The sequence below is a fragment of the Ranitomeya variabilis genome, chromosome 6 (genome assembly GCF_051348905.1).
Source record: "Ranitomeya variabilis isolate aRanVar5 chromosome 6, aRanVar5.hap1, whole genome shotgun sequence".
NCBI classification, from domain to species: domain Eukaryota; kingdom Metazoa; phylum Chordata; class Amphibia; order Anura; family Dendrobatidae; genus Ranitomeya; species Ranitomeya variabilis.
In genome coordinates, this window is record NC_135237.1 from 277,889,489 (window position 1) to 277,905,042 (window position 15,554).

At 43.8% G+C, this 15,554-nt stretch overlaps 1 protein-coding gene across 1 annotated transcript in view; it reads left to right on the top strand.

Annotated features, from left to right (window-relative positions):
- Nucleotides 1-15,554, top strand: part of ELP2 (elongator acetyltransferase complex subunit 2) — a 184,798-nt gene that overhangs the window by 103,224 nt on the left and 66,020 nt on the right. Inside the window, exon 12 of the mRNA XM_077269687.1 lies at nucleotides 10,906-11,055. Within this exon, the coding sequence (XP_077125802.1) occupies nucleotides 10,906-11,055 (150 nt within the window). The remainder of the gene's footprint in view (nucleotides 1-10,905; nucleotides 11,056-15,554) is intronic.

Sequence of the window (15,554 nt, forward strand, 5' to 3'; positions counted from 1 at the left end):
TGCTATTGACCTGTTCTCAGGCCTAGCCACTATCAGTGGTTTCCTGATTGGCTGTCTCAGTCCATGCACAAAGGCCTGTGCCAACATTTCCCTGTGTATCTGGTCATGAATGGTGAAGCCCAAGTCTTGGAATACTTGCATTACTCTGCAATGAAACTTCTTTACAGACTCTGTCTTATCTTGGCTCATGTCATGGCTTGTCCTGCCAATCTGCCTTTGGCCCACTCTCTGAGCTGTTCAATTAGCTGTGGCCCTGACTCCCAAGCGTGTACGTCTGATTCTGCTGGAAGCTTGAATTGTTCCTTCATGATTGGCCAGAGTGCATCACCTGCTTCTATTTTCATTCATGGCCCAGAGATCATTCCAGGTGGCTGCATATGTTTGCTGCTTCTGCTACTTTCTTCGGTAAAATGGCATGGGATGCATCCCTGGGTCTGGAAGATTGTCACCTGACTTGAAGTGCAGTGCACATAGTGTAATGGTGGTGCCTCTATCTGCCCTTGCATTCTTGGTGCCTGTGGGTTTCTTTTCTAGTACTGGACAGCATGTATGATGTTCCCTCTTCATCTTCATCAGAGGAATAGTTGTGATAGCTTGTACTGGGGTCGTACACTGACTGATTTTGGACTTAGAAGTTGCTTTTTTGTGTGAGGATGTCTCCCCCCTTGCTGAAGCTATGATGGATTAGGCTTATAGTTCTATGTTGGTGTGAATGTAGGCAGCTCTGACTGGTGCTGAAGTTGTATATTAAGGGTTACAATATTGTTTGACTGTGAAATGAGGTAACGGAGGATCTGTCAGTGAGCTCATTCTGATATCATTCCTCCCCCCTCTGCACCCAGGGCTGAGCTGTCTGCTACCTGATGTGTCTAGGGCTGCCCACTGTAGGGGGGGCTTTCACCTTCTTTCCCCGATATCACAAATGGCAATGGCTAGACTGTGCCAGGGACATGGAAGGGGAACCTTGTGCTGTAAGCACCATATTGTTTGAATTGGGCGTTGGCCCAGCCGGCAACAAAGAGGAAAAAAGAGGAAGAAGAAGAGGGAGGGGTTGATGAGTGAGACAAAGGAAGAGAGAGAGATAGAAAGGTGTGGTAAAGAGAAACGGGGAGAATCAGGGTGTGCAGTAGGAGGTGGAGAGAGGAGGAGGGATGGGTGTGGAGAAGGAAAAGAAGGAGGAGATAGGTGTGGTGGGGGAGTGGAGGAGAAGAGAGAGAGAGTGAGGAGAAGAGGGAGGAGGAGAAGATGGAAGGTGTGGAGGAGAGAGATGAGGAGGAGAATAGAGGAGTGGAGAGAGAGAAAAGTGTTGGAGAAAGAGGAGAGCGGGAGAGAAGAATGAGGAGAAAAAGAGTGACAAAGAAAAAAGGAGGATAGAGGAGAACACCAAGAATAATAGAGAGGAGCAATTATGCCTTCTCCCTGTAGGGAGAGACGGGGCGCACCACATACTGTGCAAAAATAACTACCTACTGCGCAGATTCTCCTGTCTTATACCCACAAAAATCACTTCCTGGTTTGCTCACATAACTTTCTGTACCACCTAAACGATGTAAGCTCTGCTGCCACTTCATACCATGTATTAGTATTCAGCAATCTAACATCAGCTAACTTCCCTTATTTTCCTTTCTACGTCATGCCACTCCGCAGCTTGAAGTCTGCCATTCTAATGAATTTCACGTACTTTATACCTTCCAAAATCTTCACATACTCACACCTTCGTGTTCTGCCACTATCTAGGGGCTGTTTTCTCATCAGGAAGTAAAAAGACTTTCCTGTTGCTCGGCCACTTTATTCCCCATGGCAAAAGCAAAAAAAATGAAAAACACACAAAAATGAAAAAAAGAAAACAGTACTAAAAAAAACTTCTAAAAATGAGTATATAAAACTCTAAGAAAAACCCAAAACGATAAGAAAAACCGTCAAAAACTTAGTTCACAACCAAAAACTCAAAACTTTGATACAAGAGGAAAAAAAATTTTTTTTCAAAAATAAATAAATAAATAAAAAATAAAAAGGTAAAGAGATTGAAGATTGAGGAAAACTTAATTCAAAAACTTTAAAATGCCGCAAAAAGAAAAAGACCCTTTAAGAGAGTAAAAAAAATTAAAGATGAAAACGTCTTTTCTCTTCTCCTTTTTTTTTTTTTAGAATCTCTGCGCTCAAATGCAGTCAGAGACACACTTCCTCTTTTTATTCCGTATGCTATTGCAATAATATCAAATGTCACTAAAATCACGTATCTGAAAACACTTATGTCACATCAAAAATGATAGATACAATTTAAATTTCACTTCTTCACAAAAAAAACTACACATAGCCAGCATTGCAGCTGAAAACAGTCAGTAAAAAAACAGATGTGACAGTTTGATTTACAATGCATATCTCTCTGCTAAACAGCACGGAGAAAGAGGAAGTTCGGAGAAGAGAGAGAGAAAAAAAAAACAAAACAAAACTTTCTCTTACTATTTCATGCTCTTAAAGCGGCAATAGTACATGACACAAACAGAAACAGATAGACAATCCGAGAGATGCCCTTTTAAATTCTGTGACACATGCAGGTTGCGCTGGGAACAGACTACTGCCAATCGCACTGGACGCACCTGCGCCCGGGCCGCCTGAGTGCCTGAGAAGCACAACAAGCGGGAAATCTACCACCCCGGTCCGGACGTCCTAACTGGATCGCTGGCACTACGGGAATCTGCAGTAGCCATCTAAGTTATCACTACCCGTGCCTGGAACATGGGACTACCTGCCCCAAGACCTCCTGTCTCTCCTATTGCACGGGAATCCTGCAATAACTTATCGAGCGATTTGACCTCCTGCGGTCTGTTTCCCAGCAACCACAAGCAAAAGTCACTTTTTCCTTCTTCTCTCGGATTTTACACAAAACATATACACGGCACACAGCAGACACCTCCCAGGGTCTGGATTCAGGACTTTTTACACTACCTGGGAATTGATGACCACACCTGACCGGCAAGAGGCATAGACAAGGACTGGGCACAGGGGACTTTCAGGTAAGATGATAACATTTTCTTACCTTACTTATGGAGCTGCGCAGTCTCCTGCCCCTGTGCCAAGGCCATGGCAACACCTCCTTCTTTCCGGTCAGTAGTGGGTCCCCGCGTGCGTTTCATCCATGCCCCACGTTGGGCGCCATTATGTTATGGAAATATTAGGGTTGGATAAATATATCCCTGTGTGTGCTGCGGCCGCTCCCAATTAGACTGAGTATTTTGAGCGCTCATCAAGAATGGACTGTACACAACTGTGACAGAACAACATTCCATCAATACTGAAACTTTATTGTACATACATAGTTTTATATTTTCACATAGAAAGGAGTGGTTAGGGGTTGTCAGGGGTGGTTAGTTAATTACCATATTGTCTAGCTCCTCTGTCATTGGTTATCTAAACATATATGGAATATTGTGATTAATGCTCATATGACTGCTGATTAAGCTGATTAAGCAACTAAACTTGAGTTCTGTATGTAGGACAGAGTTGAGTCATCTGACACTGTTGGTCTGCTGTTTCAGCAAGATTCAGCTATATTCTAGGCATTATTTCAGACATCTGACCCGAGTTCCTGTTTTTAAGATGGAAAAACCCCATACAATCTGTCTGGCTTATATCAGTTTGTCAGCCATTTTAAACCATTGATTATAATGTATATATTAGCTGTGAGCATATAAGTATATATTTGATTATAGAGGAGTATACATGCAAGTGAGATCTACATGATATATATATTTCTATCACAATAAAATGGTGTTGTAAAAATGAGAACTTGCTGGTCAACTTTTAACCCTTATAACTCCCTACCAAAAAAAAATTTGATTCCAAAATTGTGCTGATGTAAAGTAGACATGTGAATGTTACTTATTAATTATATTGTGTGACATATCTCTGTGATTTAAAGGCATGAAAATTCAAAGTTGGAAATTTTTTTCACAAATAAACGCAAGTAATGTCGAGGAAATTTTACCACTAACATGAAGTACAATATGTCGTGAGAAAACATCAGATTCACCGGGATCCATGCAAGCGTTCCAGATTTTTATCCTCATAAAGGGACAGTGGTCAGAATTGTAAAAATTGGCCCCGTCATTAACATGCAACCCACCCTTGGGGGTTAAGGGGTTAAAGATTTTCGCCAACACACTTTTCAGTCAAAAAAACATGTAGAAATGTTCAGCTCTGGAGGCAGGGGCCCCATTTGAACCTGTATTTACAGCAGAGTACGTATTCAATAGAAAGCATAGACTTCGTACTCTTTCCCTTGTATTGAATCTGTACTCAGCTCTTTGAGCAAACTCAGAAAGCAGCTGTGTGCTCCTGTCTCTTGCACACATCTTTGGGGTCTTTTGAGTAATTGTTGGGGGTTTCAGAACCCAGACCCCATCTGATTTTCAGATATTTAAAGTACTTGCAGAATATAAAAGAAAATTGTTGAAAGTTGACTTCTTAATAAATGTGGTACAAGGCATGGCCACCGTTTTATGGCAACAAATTCTTGCATATTTAGCATAGTAAATATCCATCACTCCGCTTTAGACTTTGTAAGCTTGGAAGCCTTGATGCTAGGGAGCACAGTGGTAATGTGTGGACACCTACTTCAGTGAAATAGTTGAAGACTAAGGGTACATTTCCAAGATGAGTTTTTGATGCTCCTTATTTATTTTTATAAAAAACGCAGAATCTTACAGTTCCAGCAAAGTGGATGGGATTTCTAGAAATCTTATGCCCACTGTTGTTCATGCTATATAAAGTGACCTGCGGTGCACGTTTGAAAACCGCGATATGTCAATTTCTCTTACGACTATGCTGAGTTTTATGTGCTGATTTTCCCCATAGACTTGCATTAGATGAGAAAAATCCACAGGTAATAAACACATATGTGTTTTTAGTGCGTTTATTTTTTGGAATTGCATTAAAAATGCTTATAATCCATGTAGCAATAAAGTGCTATCAAAACCATATATCTATCAAAAACAGAGCAGTTTAATATAAAACATGACCTATCAAAAAGGGACAAAAACCACAGCGTTAAAAACATACTTAAAAAGCGCACTCAAAGGGGATGCAACCTCAGAAACTCACCCAATGCTCATCGTGGGAACACAGACTAAGGAAGGCCATATAGTTAGATCAAAGTTGTATTAAATGGCCAATTTCACCCAGAACAAACGATCATCTGCTAGTTTGGTGAAACGTTCCTTTGGACCAACGACCAATCAATGATCATTCATAATCGTTGCAAAAAAAAAAGGTTGGCATGTGTTTGGGGCCATCAGCGAGCAATTCATTTTCATCTAATGTGCATGAGGGCTTGAACAACAACAACGCTGGAATCAACACGCGTTTTCTACCTCGGCTTTTCTGTATGTCTGCTGCTTAATATTTGAACGAATGAGTCATAAAGTTAGAAGCGTTGCACATCACTACTAAAGAGCTTCAAATTAGTCATTAAAACTGTAAGACAAAGGGAGATTTCAGCCTCCACTCCCTACAGGTGATTTATTCTCCACTAAGATGATCTTCCTTTTGTGGGGATGCAGTGCTAATCAGTGCAGGGCAGATGGCAATCAGTATTGCCGCACATTAGAGCTGATTGCACCAGAAGCCCAACTGGCACTTCTTTATCTTATTTCTAAAACTTGTGCTGTGTCTGCTGTCAGAGCACCATGGTGCTGATACACAGCACAGCACTGCTTCACTCCATTTCATTTTCCATGCCCTGCACCTTTCAGCGTGCTGTTTGTCCATGATAAAAATTGCACTCCTGAAGGGAACACTTTGTAAATTGCAGATCACTTTAAGCTGATTACTATATAATTTGCTCTAGAGTAGGCTGGGGTCTTAATATGGACGATATATTACCTTTCTGTGTAATTGTATAGACCAAAGGTGCTTTCTCTGTTGACTCTGTGTATTTCATTTTTTTTTTCCGTGTAGATGTTAGAAGCTATCCGTCTAAAGCCGGCAATAAAAATAGAGAAAAAGGTTCAGCACATCTAAGCTAGTGTGAAAAGGTGCCAACCAAAAAAACATATACCATATTTTTGGATTATAAGACGCACTTTTGTTCCCCCCAAATTTTGGGGGAAAGTGTGTGGGGGGGTGCGTCTTATAATCTGAATCTGTGTGCTGCGCTGTAGTGGGGGGCTGCTCTGGAGTGGTGTCAGGGGGCTGGAGTGGGCTGACTGCGGGCTGCAGAGACAGCGGGAGGTCCTGTGCTCCCGCTCATTAGCCTCATGTAATATTCACTGCACCCACTGTCCATCACCTCGGTGCTGAAGCCGTGTCCAGTTGCTTGACAGGGGAGCAGTGCATATTGCATGCGCCTGCACTCCCCCCCATCATGAATATGCCCCCCCGGTCACTCTATATGCCCCCTGCTGGCACACACATCGCCACCCCTCTCTCTATATGCCCCCTGCTGGCACACACGTGGCCCCCCCAGTCACTACATGCCCCCCTGCAGGCACGCACATGATAAAATAACAAACACTTAACTCACCTTCTGATGATGGCTCCGTGCTTCCAGTTCTCCCGTGGCTCTTCCTGTGTCTGTGCCGACATCCGATCATGTGATCGGCACAGCACAGTGATGTCATCAATGTGTGCCCAGGTCACGTGATCTGATGCCTGGGAAACAGGAAGTGCAACCGAGGAGCTGGGAGCATAGAGCCATCATCAGAAGGTGAGTTAAGTGTTTGTTATTTTATCATGTGAGTGACTGGGGGGGCCATGTGTGTGCCAGCAGGGGGGCTTATAGTGACGGGGGGCCATATCCAGGATGAGATGGGGGGCAGTGTGCCAACAGCACAGGGGGGCAGTGTGCCAGCAGCGGCCTGGGGGGGCAGGTGTGCCAGCAGCACAGGGGGGGCAGTGTGCCAGCAGCGGCCCGGGGGGCAGGTGTGCCAGCAGCACAGGGGGGGCAGTGTGCCAGCAGCACAGGGGGGGCAGTGTGCCAGCAGCACTGGGGGGGCAGTGTGCCTGCAGCACAGGGGAGGCAGGTGTGCCAGCAGCACAGGGAGGGCAGGTGTGCAAGCAGCCCGGGGGGGGGCAGGTGTGCCAGCAGCACAGGGGGTCAGGTGTGCCTGCAGCACAGGGGGGGCAGTGTGCCAGCATTGGCCTGGGGGGCAGGTGTGCCAGCAGCACAGGGGGCAGTGTGCCTGCAGCACAGGGGGGGGCAGTGTGCCAGCAGCACAGGGGAGACTATGTGCCAGCAGCGGCACGTGGGTGGCAGATGTTCCAGCAGCACAGGGGGGGCAGTGTGCCTGCAGCGGCCGGGGGAGCAGGTGTGCCAGCAGCACAGGGGGGCAGTGTGCCAGCAGCAGCCTGGGGGAAGCAGGTGTGCCAGCAGCACAGGGGGGCAGTGTGCCAGCAGCGGCCCAGGGGGGGCAGGTGTGCCAGCAGCACAGGGGGGCTGTGTGCCCGCAGCGGCCCGGGGGAGCAGGTGTGCCAGCAGCACAGAGGGGGCAGTGTGCCAGCAGCAGCCTGGGGGGGGGGCAGGTGTGCCAGCAGCACAGGGGGGGCAGTGTGCCAGCAGCGGCCCGGGGGGGCAGGTGTGCCAGCAGCACAGGGGGGCAGTGTGGCAGCAGCACAGGGGGGAGTGTGCCAGCAGCACAGGGGGGGCAGTGTGCCAGCAGCGGCCTGGGGGGGCAGGTGTGCCTGCAGCACAGGGGGGGCAGGTGTGCCTGCAGCACAGGGGGGGCAGGTGTGCCTGCAGCACAGGGGGGGCAGTGTGCCAGCAGCACAGGGGGGGCAGTGTGCCAGCAGCACAGGGGGGGCAGTGTGCCAGCAGCACGGGGGGCAGTGTGCCAACAGCGGCCCGGGGTGGCAGGTGTGCCAGCAGCACAGTGGGGACTATGTGCCAGCAGCGGCCTGGGGGGGCAGGTGTGCCAGCAGCACAGGGGGGGCAGTGTGCCAGCAGCAGCCCGGGGGGGCATGTGTGCCCGGGGCACAGGGGGCCAGTGTGCCAGCAGCACAGGGGGGCAGTGTGCCTCCAGCACAGGGGGGCAGTGTGCCAGCAGTGGCCAGTGAGGGCAGTGTGCCAGCAGCACTGGGGGGGGCAGTGTGCCAACAGCGGCCCAGGGGGCAGGTGTGCCAGCAGCACAGGGGGCAGTGTGCCAGCAGCACAGGGAGGCCGTGTGCCAGCAGCACAGGGGGGGCAGTGTGCCAGCAGCACAGGGGGGGCAGTGTGCCAGCAGCACAGGGGGGCAGTGTGCCAGCAGAACAGGGGCAATGTGCCAGCAGCTCAAGGGGGGCAGTGTACCAGCAGCGCAAGGGGGAAATGTGCCAGAAGCACAGGGGGGCAATGTGCCAGCAGCACAGGGAGGCATTGTGCCAGCAGCACAAGGGGGAACTGTGCCAGTGTGTCAGCAGCACAAGGGGGGCCATGTGCCAGGTTGGGGGTTATATAGATTCCAGGATGAGGGACATATTTATGATTTGTAAGACGGACACTGGCATTATAAAACAGACCCCCATTTAACATAAAATAATTTTTTTCTCTTTTTCTTCACCAAATTTGGGGGGGTGTCTTATAATCAGGTGCGTCTTATAAAGCGAAAAATACGGTACCTCGAAAAACTATAAGGTTGCACCATGAAATACTGTAAAACTTTGAAACTGCGTTACTGCCATAGAAAATGGGCAAAAGGAAAAATAATGTATATATGAAATATTAATCTGCAAAATTGCTATGAAAAATGAGAGTAAAAAAGAAGGTACTTGGCGCATAGATAGGCTAATACACACGTGGTCAAAATTGTACCCTTCGCTTAATGACAGAAAAACCCAGATTGGTCACAGAAATAACTTGAATTTGACAAAAGTTATAATAAATAAAAAATCTATGAAAATGAACAAATGAAAGTCTGACATTGCTAATAGAAAATACGAATAGAGAAAAGGGACCAGCACATCTACGCTAGTGTGAACAGGTGCCAGGAGAGGTGACATATCAGGAAAGGGACCCAACTTTGAAGGATGCCTTGACATGGTAGTTGGGCTCACATATACACACACGGTCAAAATTGTTGGTACCCCTTGCTTAATGACAGAAAAACCCACAATGGTGAGAGAAATAACTTGAATTTGACAAAAGTAATAATAAATAAAAAATCTATGAAAATAAATAAATGAAAGTCAGACACTGCTTGTCAACCATGCTTCCACAGAATTTAACAAAAATAAAACTCATGAAATAGGCCTGTACCATGTTAAGGCATCCTTCAAAGTTGGGTCCCTTTCCTGATTTGTCACCTCTCCTGGCACCTGTTCACACTAGCGTGGATGTGCTGGTCCTTTTTCTCTATTTGTATCAAACCCTTTTTGGACATGTGCACTCCTGCTTCTATTAGCCACAGGTGATTTTAAGTAGTTAGCTGGTCCTTTCCTGCCCCTTAACTTGTAGGCTTTTTTTTTTTTACCCAGGAGAGGTGACATATTAGGACAGGGACCCAACTTTGAAGGACGCCGTAACATTGGCAGTTGGGCTCACATACATTGGCCAATCTATGCGCTAAGTACCTTCTTTTTTACTGAAATTATTCAAGCAATTTTGCAGATTAGTATTTCATATATACAGTGTACAGCGGTTTTTCCTTTTTCCCATTTTCTTTGGCAGTAATGCAGAAATTATTTTTAGTAATTCATGGTGCAACAATATAGTTTTTCAAGTTAAGCCGGAAATACAAATTGGATGGCTGTCGGATGAGCAACAGCTGGCACTCTCATACATAGGAGCACTCGTTCAGCTGAGCGCTCCTCTGTTCTCTATGAGAAATCCGCTGGCTGACCCGAAATCGGACATGCCCAATCGACACATGCCCTGGCGATCAGTTGGCCGGCACCTCCATGCACATTAGATCGTGAGCCAGAACCTTCGATGTCGGTGGGTTCGACAAACATTAATCTAATCTGTATAGGGGCTTTAAAGCTTGCATTCACCATCCGTGTCAGTGTGCTGCCTGATTTATTATTTTTTTTATCTGAGCACACAGACCCACTGAATACATCCTATTCGGATCCTCTATATCAATGTAAATAGGACTGAATCTGAGTTTCACAGATCTAATTTTTGGATTCATCTTTTTAACGCAATTAATCCATGGGTTCTAGCAGTGTTTAAGAAAAAAATCGGGCAGCACTCGGACATTTCACACAGGCTGGCTTGGACTGGTCCACAGAAGAACGGAAGAATTCTCCGGTGGGCCCCTGTGTAAGAGCCGGCCACTACCCTCTTACATGAGCAGTGCTTGGCACAATATACATGAATCACTATGTACAGACAAAGGCGGCATCTTATTCATTTACCAATCCACCCAGCTCATTGTTCTATACATTTGTGAGGATAATGTCACATTTGTATGTAGCTGAATAGTGGGGTCCTGGAGTTGGGTATTGGTGCACCTTAATACAGTTAAAGGGGTTTTTCACGTCTGGAGACAAATTATTTACTTATTTTCTCTTAAATGCATGTATTTGGGGCTAAAAATTATTTTTGAAATCCTGTTTCATTAAAAATATTGCACTGTTTGGCTTTTTCAGGTTCTTTTTTTTCCCCACGTACGTTTAATTTTGATGTGGTCATAAATCAGCTGAGAGATACTAAAAAAAAGAGAGATGACGGTTACAAATACTCCCATTGGTCAGGCCACTATCGGAGAGTGCAACATGGGGACAACAGAACGCAACTGATGCAACATTTTTATTAAAACCCAATTACAAAAATGAGTCTTGGCTAAAAATACATTTAAGTAAGAAAAAAAATCTTGTACCCAAGGTGGACAATCCTTTCACTTGAATTCCACTGAGAAGTATCCCTCCTATTTGATTATGTATATGTGTGTGCCATTAATATGCATCTATTGTTTTATGAATACTTTTTAGGAGGAGTGGATTCCTATGGTTGTCATCTCTGGACATTTCAACAGTGTTCAGGGTCTCCGATGGGATCCCGATGGAGAATTTATAATAACAGTAGGTGCAGACCAAACTACCAGACTCTTTGCTCCTTGGAAAAGAAGTGACCAAGCAGAGGTATTTCATTATTCTAATTTGTGTGTTATTTATTGGCAGACTATTTTCTGACTTTTGGTGTTTTTTTTTTTTTTTTTTTAAGAAATTTGTGTTTTAACTTCAAGAAACAAAGAAAGGGTTAATAAACTTCTTGAATGTGGTTTTCAGAACTTTGATGGGTGTGCACTTTTTAGAATGGTGTCACTTTTGGGTACTGTCTGTCATATTGGCCCCGCAAAGTCACTTCAAATCTGATTTGGTCCCTGAAAAAATTGGTTGTGTAAATTTTATTGGAAAAATGAGAAATTGCTGATCAAGTTTTAAGCCTCCTAACTTTCTGACCAAAAAAAAATTGGTTAAAAAATGATGCAGATGTAAAGTAGACATGTGGGAAATCTTATTTACTAACTATTTTGTGGCACAAATTGTCTGTTTTAGGCTACTTTCACACTAGCGTCGTGCACTGCACGTCGCTATGTGTCGTTTTGCAGAAAAAACGCATCCTGCAAAAGTGCTTGCAGGATGCGTTTTTTCTCCATAGACTTTTATTAGCGACGCAGTGCGACGGTTGCGTCGTGTTGTGTCGGACCATCGCCACCAAAAAACGTTGCTTGTAATGTTTTTTGGTGCGTCGTCTGCAGCATATGCGCATGCGCGGCCGGAACTCCACCCCCGCCTCCCCGCACCTCACAATGGGGCAGCGGATGCGTGGAAAACTGCATCCGCTGCCCCCGTTGTGCGGCACTTTCACAGCTAGGGTCGGTATGTCGCAACGTCGCAGTGCAGTGCACGACGCTAGTGTGAAAGTAGCCTTAAGGTTAAAGTTAGAAAATCTCAAAATTTTGATATTTTCATAAATAAACACAACATATCGACTAAAATTTACCCGTAACATGAAGTACAATGTGTCGTGAGAAAAAAAAGCAGTCTCAGAATCAGTGGTATCCATTGAAAAATATTTAGAAATGAGAGTCCTCAGTGGTTGATACCTTTTAATGGCTAACTGAAAAGATGGTAACAAATTGCAAGCTTTCGAGACTACACAGGCCTCTTCATCAGGCAAAGACCATTGAATCATTCCAGCGTAATTACCACATAAAGTGACAATCCGACAGCTGGGCAAAAAAAAAATATTGTGTCTCCAAAACACTAATTATATTCTATCAAAAACTGGAGACCTCTATTAAGACAATAATGGACAAATCTTAAAGTGGGTCCCTACACGTGGTCCATCGGTACTGAATCTATGGTATGTCATTGTAAGGTTTATATGTGTTTTGATATGAGGGTTGCCAGGCGCTATTACAGCACTTTTATATTGCACTATTTTGCACTTTGAATTAACCCTTTTATGCATGCCCTTTATTTGGTATTGTAGCAGGATTATGTACAATTGATAAGTAGTGCTTGGCACTCTCCTCAGTACGCATATAAGGAACTTCAGGGAGGATTGGGAAGTAGGATTTTGCTCTGAATTGTTAATAGGATACCATTCCTTTTTTGCCACTAGATGGCAGTGTAATAAAAATATATATGACCATCTAATGTAGTTTTAAGCAGATTTTGTATAAATTATGCAGTACAATTATAAAGACATATAAATACACCCTCTTCTTCCTAATCCATGAGGGTTAACATTATGTAAAGTTCCATATATTAGTAATGAACTCAAACTCACACAAAAGAAATGGGTCCCATATAATAAACGCTAATGCCTAATTTGCTTCATATATATACCCATAAAGTAGCTGGATAGTAAATGTATACTCCCAATACACATTTGAACATAGAAGAAATGGAGTTCCATATATAAAATTTTAAAACTTGTACATTTTTATTATAAATACCATTGAATACATTAGAATGACAAAAAATCACAAAAAAGACGAAAACCCTAGTCTAGAAACAAATAAGACCCCGGCACAATGAGTATATTTGAATATGCCCAAATTATGGTACTAGTGCACCACACCATAAGTCATGCTAATTCTGTGGCACTCAATTCAAAGCATTGGATGCCTGTAAAGCGGTACTCACCCCAAAGGTTGTCACAGTGACCAGAACAGGACATTCCCTCTTTTTGATAAAGCCTACGCGAAACGTGCGTCAGGGGGTTGAATTGGTACCCCGGCACCTGACTGTCTTCCATCATGGGTAAGAAACTTTACTACTAACACCGCTACTGTATATTTTTCTCCCCTATATGGGTTCTGGTCACTGTGACAACCTTTGGGGTGTGTACCGCTTATTTGTTTCTAGACTAGGGTTTTCGTCTTTTTTGTGATTTTTTTGTCATTCTAATGTATTCAATGGTATTTATAATAAAAATGTACAAGTTTTAAAATTTTATGTATGGAACTCCATTTCTTCTATGTTCAAAAGTTCCATATATACATACTGAAGGCAGCGTTTTTTAAAACAATTATGTAATAAATTTTTTTGTGATATTATTGGTGCCACTTCTTACCTAAATGTACCATGTGTTGTCCAATCATGTACTGCCTTATAACTTCTATGTTTTAACTAATTAGTGTTGTGTTCAATAAAGATTTGTCCATTATTATCTTAATAGAGGTCTCCAGTTTTTGATAGGATGACACATAAAGTGACAGTAGTCAGAATTTAAAAAATTGGCCTGGTCAGGAAGGTGAAAGCAGGCTCAGGAGTGAAGGGGTTAAAGCTTCCCTGGTCTTGTGAAGAGGAGGGGTCATTATCACTCATTTAAATGCACTAATGTAGAATAGGGATTATAGGGACCGCTCTGCTACACAGACCCATATACATACAGACACCGATCTGCTACATGCAAACCTAGACACACACAGCACTGCTACATACATATGCACATATAGACAGCTGAGCTACATGCACATTTACCCACCCAGGCTGAAAAATGATGAAATGAGTCCGGTGGGAGGCCTTTCAGCTGGTCAGGATGTGCAGCCTCCGTGTAGGTCCTGGTGGCTTCCTTTTCTGAGCTGCACCGATCCGATAGATCAGTGCGGGGCAGGAGGAGGAAGAGCAGTTCTCTCTGTGATTGGGAAGGACGCAGTGTCTGCATTCTCCTACATCATAGGAAGTTTAGTCCAGACTATAAGACACACACTTTTTTAGTAAGTGTCCTTGAGCTCTATATATTTCTTATAATCTGGTTGCTTCGTGTTGATAGTGCCGTATATTTACAAGTGCTGTAATGTAGCAGTTTATATTGTTGTAAAGTGAAAGCCAATAATATTACTGCTTATTTATGATGAGACGTCTCTGGTGTTCCTTATTGCACATGTATTGTGACATCATTACTTGTAGAAAATTGAGTGTATATTTAAAATTCCCCTAAGGATTAACTATACAGCTTGATGATGTATCTTTTAATATTGGTGGATGGACATTAGGCAGAGAGTGCAGCGAGTCAAGTGCACAGAAGCGTTCTATTGCATTTACAGATTTATAAAATCACATCCTGTGCTTGTTTGGTGTGTTAAATGTATTGTCGTCTTACAGATTGTTACATCTCAAGCTTCTTCATAGTCGTGTCAGCTTTATCTTTATGTAGACCTCATATATTCCAAAAAACAAGACTCTATGGCTTTCCAAGAATCATTTGTCACGGTCGCCAGCAGCTGCCGAAGTTCCCATTTATGGAGAGAATGACATATAGAGATTTAGAATTCACCTCCTGTGATTAGGCGTGCTCTGTGTCATGGGGAAATATTGCTCGTTATCTTATCACTAGCGAAAACTGAAAACAGGACTGAGTTGGAACCTTAATATGCCCTAACGTTATCTGCTCATTATGCTCCTGGCTTCAAGTTTTTGACTTGGGAATAAGCTACTTCTTGTCAGCCATAGAAGCGTAAATCTCCATCCTCAAGTATGTAAGACTATTCCTTTCTTTCCATAAGCCTAAGCTAGTCACACATGTGGGATAGCTGTAGGCCGAATGCTTCTTCATATTACCCTGATACCCCACAGCCTCCACTGTAAAGAAGCACTCCTCCTCCCATCAACATTTGTATCCTCTTAATATATTGCAGTCATCATATTATATAACACTGTGCTCTTACAATTGCTCATTTTGCCCTTCTATTGAGCCAATTCTTGTCTTTTCCATTAGGTCTATGACATCACATGATTATAAATTGACTAGCTGAATCCTTTTAAGGTCTTTGTAGAAACAGGAGGTCAATTTTCCCTGCATGAGTCATAAGTTACTGCAAGAATCTATGGCCCTGGGGGGCAGGGAGTGGAGCAGCTGGATCAGAAGTTTAAGAAGGGAATGAGTCATACAGGGACAAGAGACTTCCTGTTTCTATAAAGAGCAAAGAGAAGAGATAGCTGGGTAGAAAGGCAAAATGAGCAATTGTAAGTACACAGTGCTATGTAATATGATGACTGCAATATATTAAGAGGCTTTCATTGTCTATTGAACAGCTAATACCTTTTACAATGAATGGAGCACCATCACTTCATTCAAAGAAGTGTACAAGCGTATATTCTGTGGATAGCTCTTAAATTCTAAC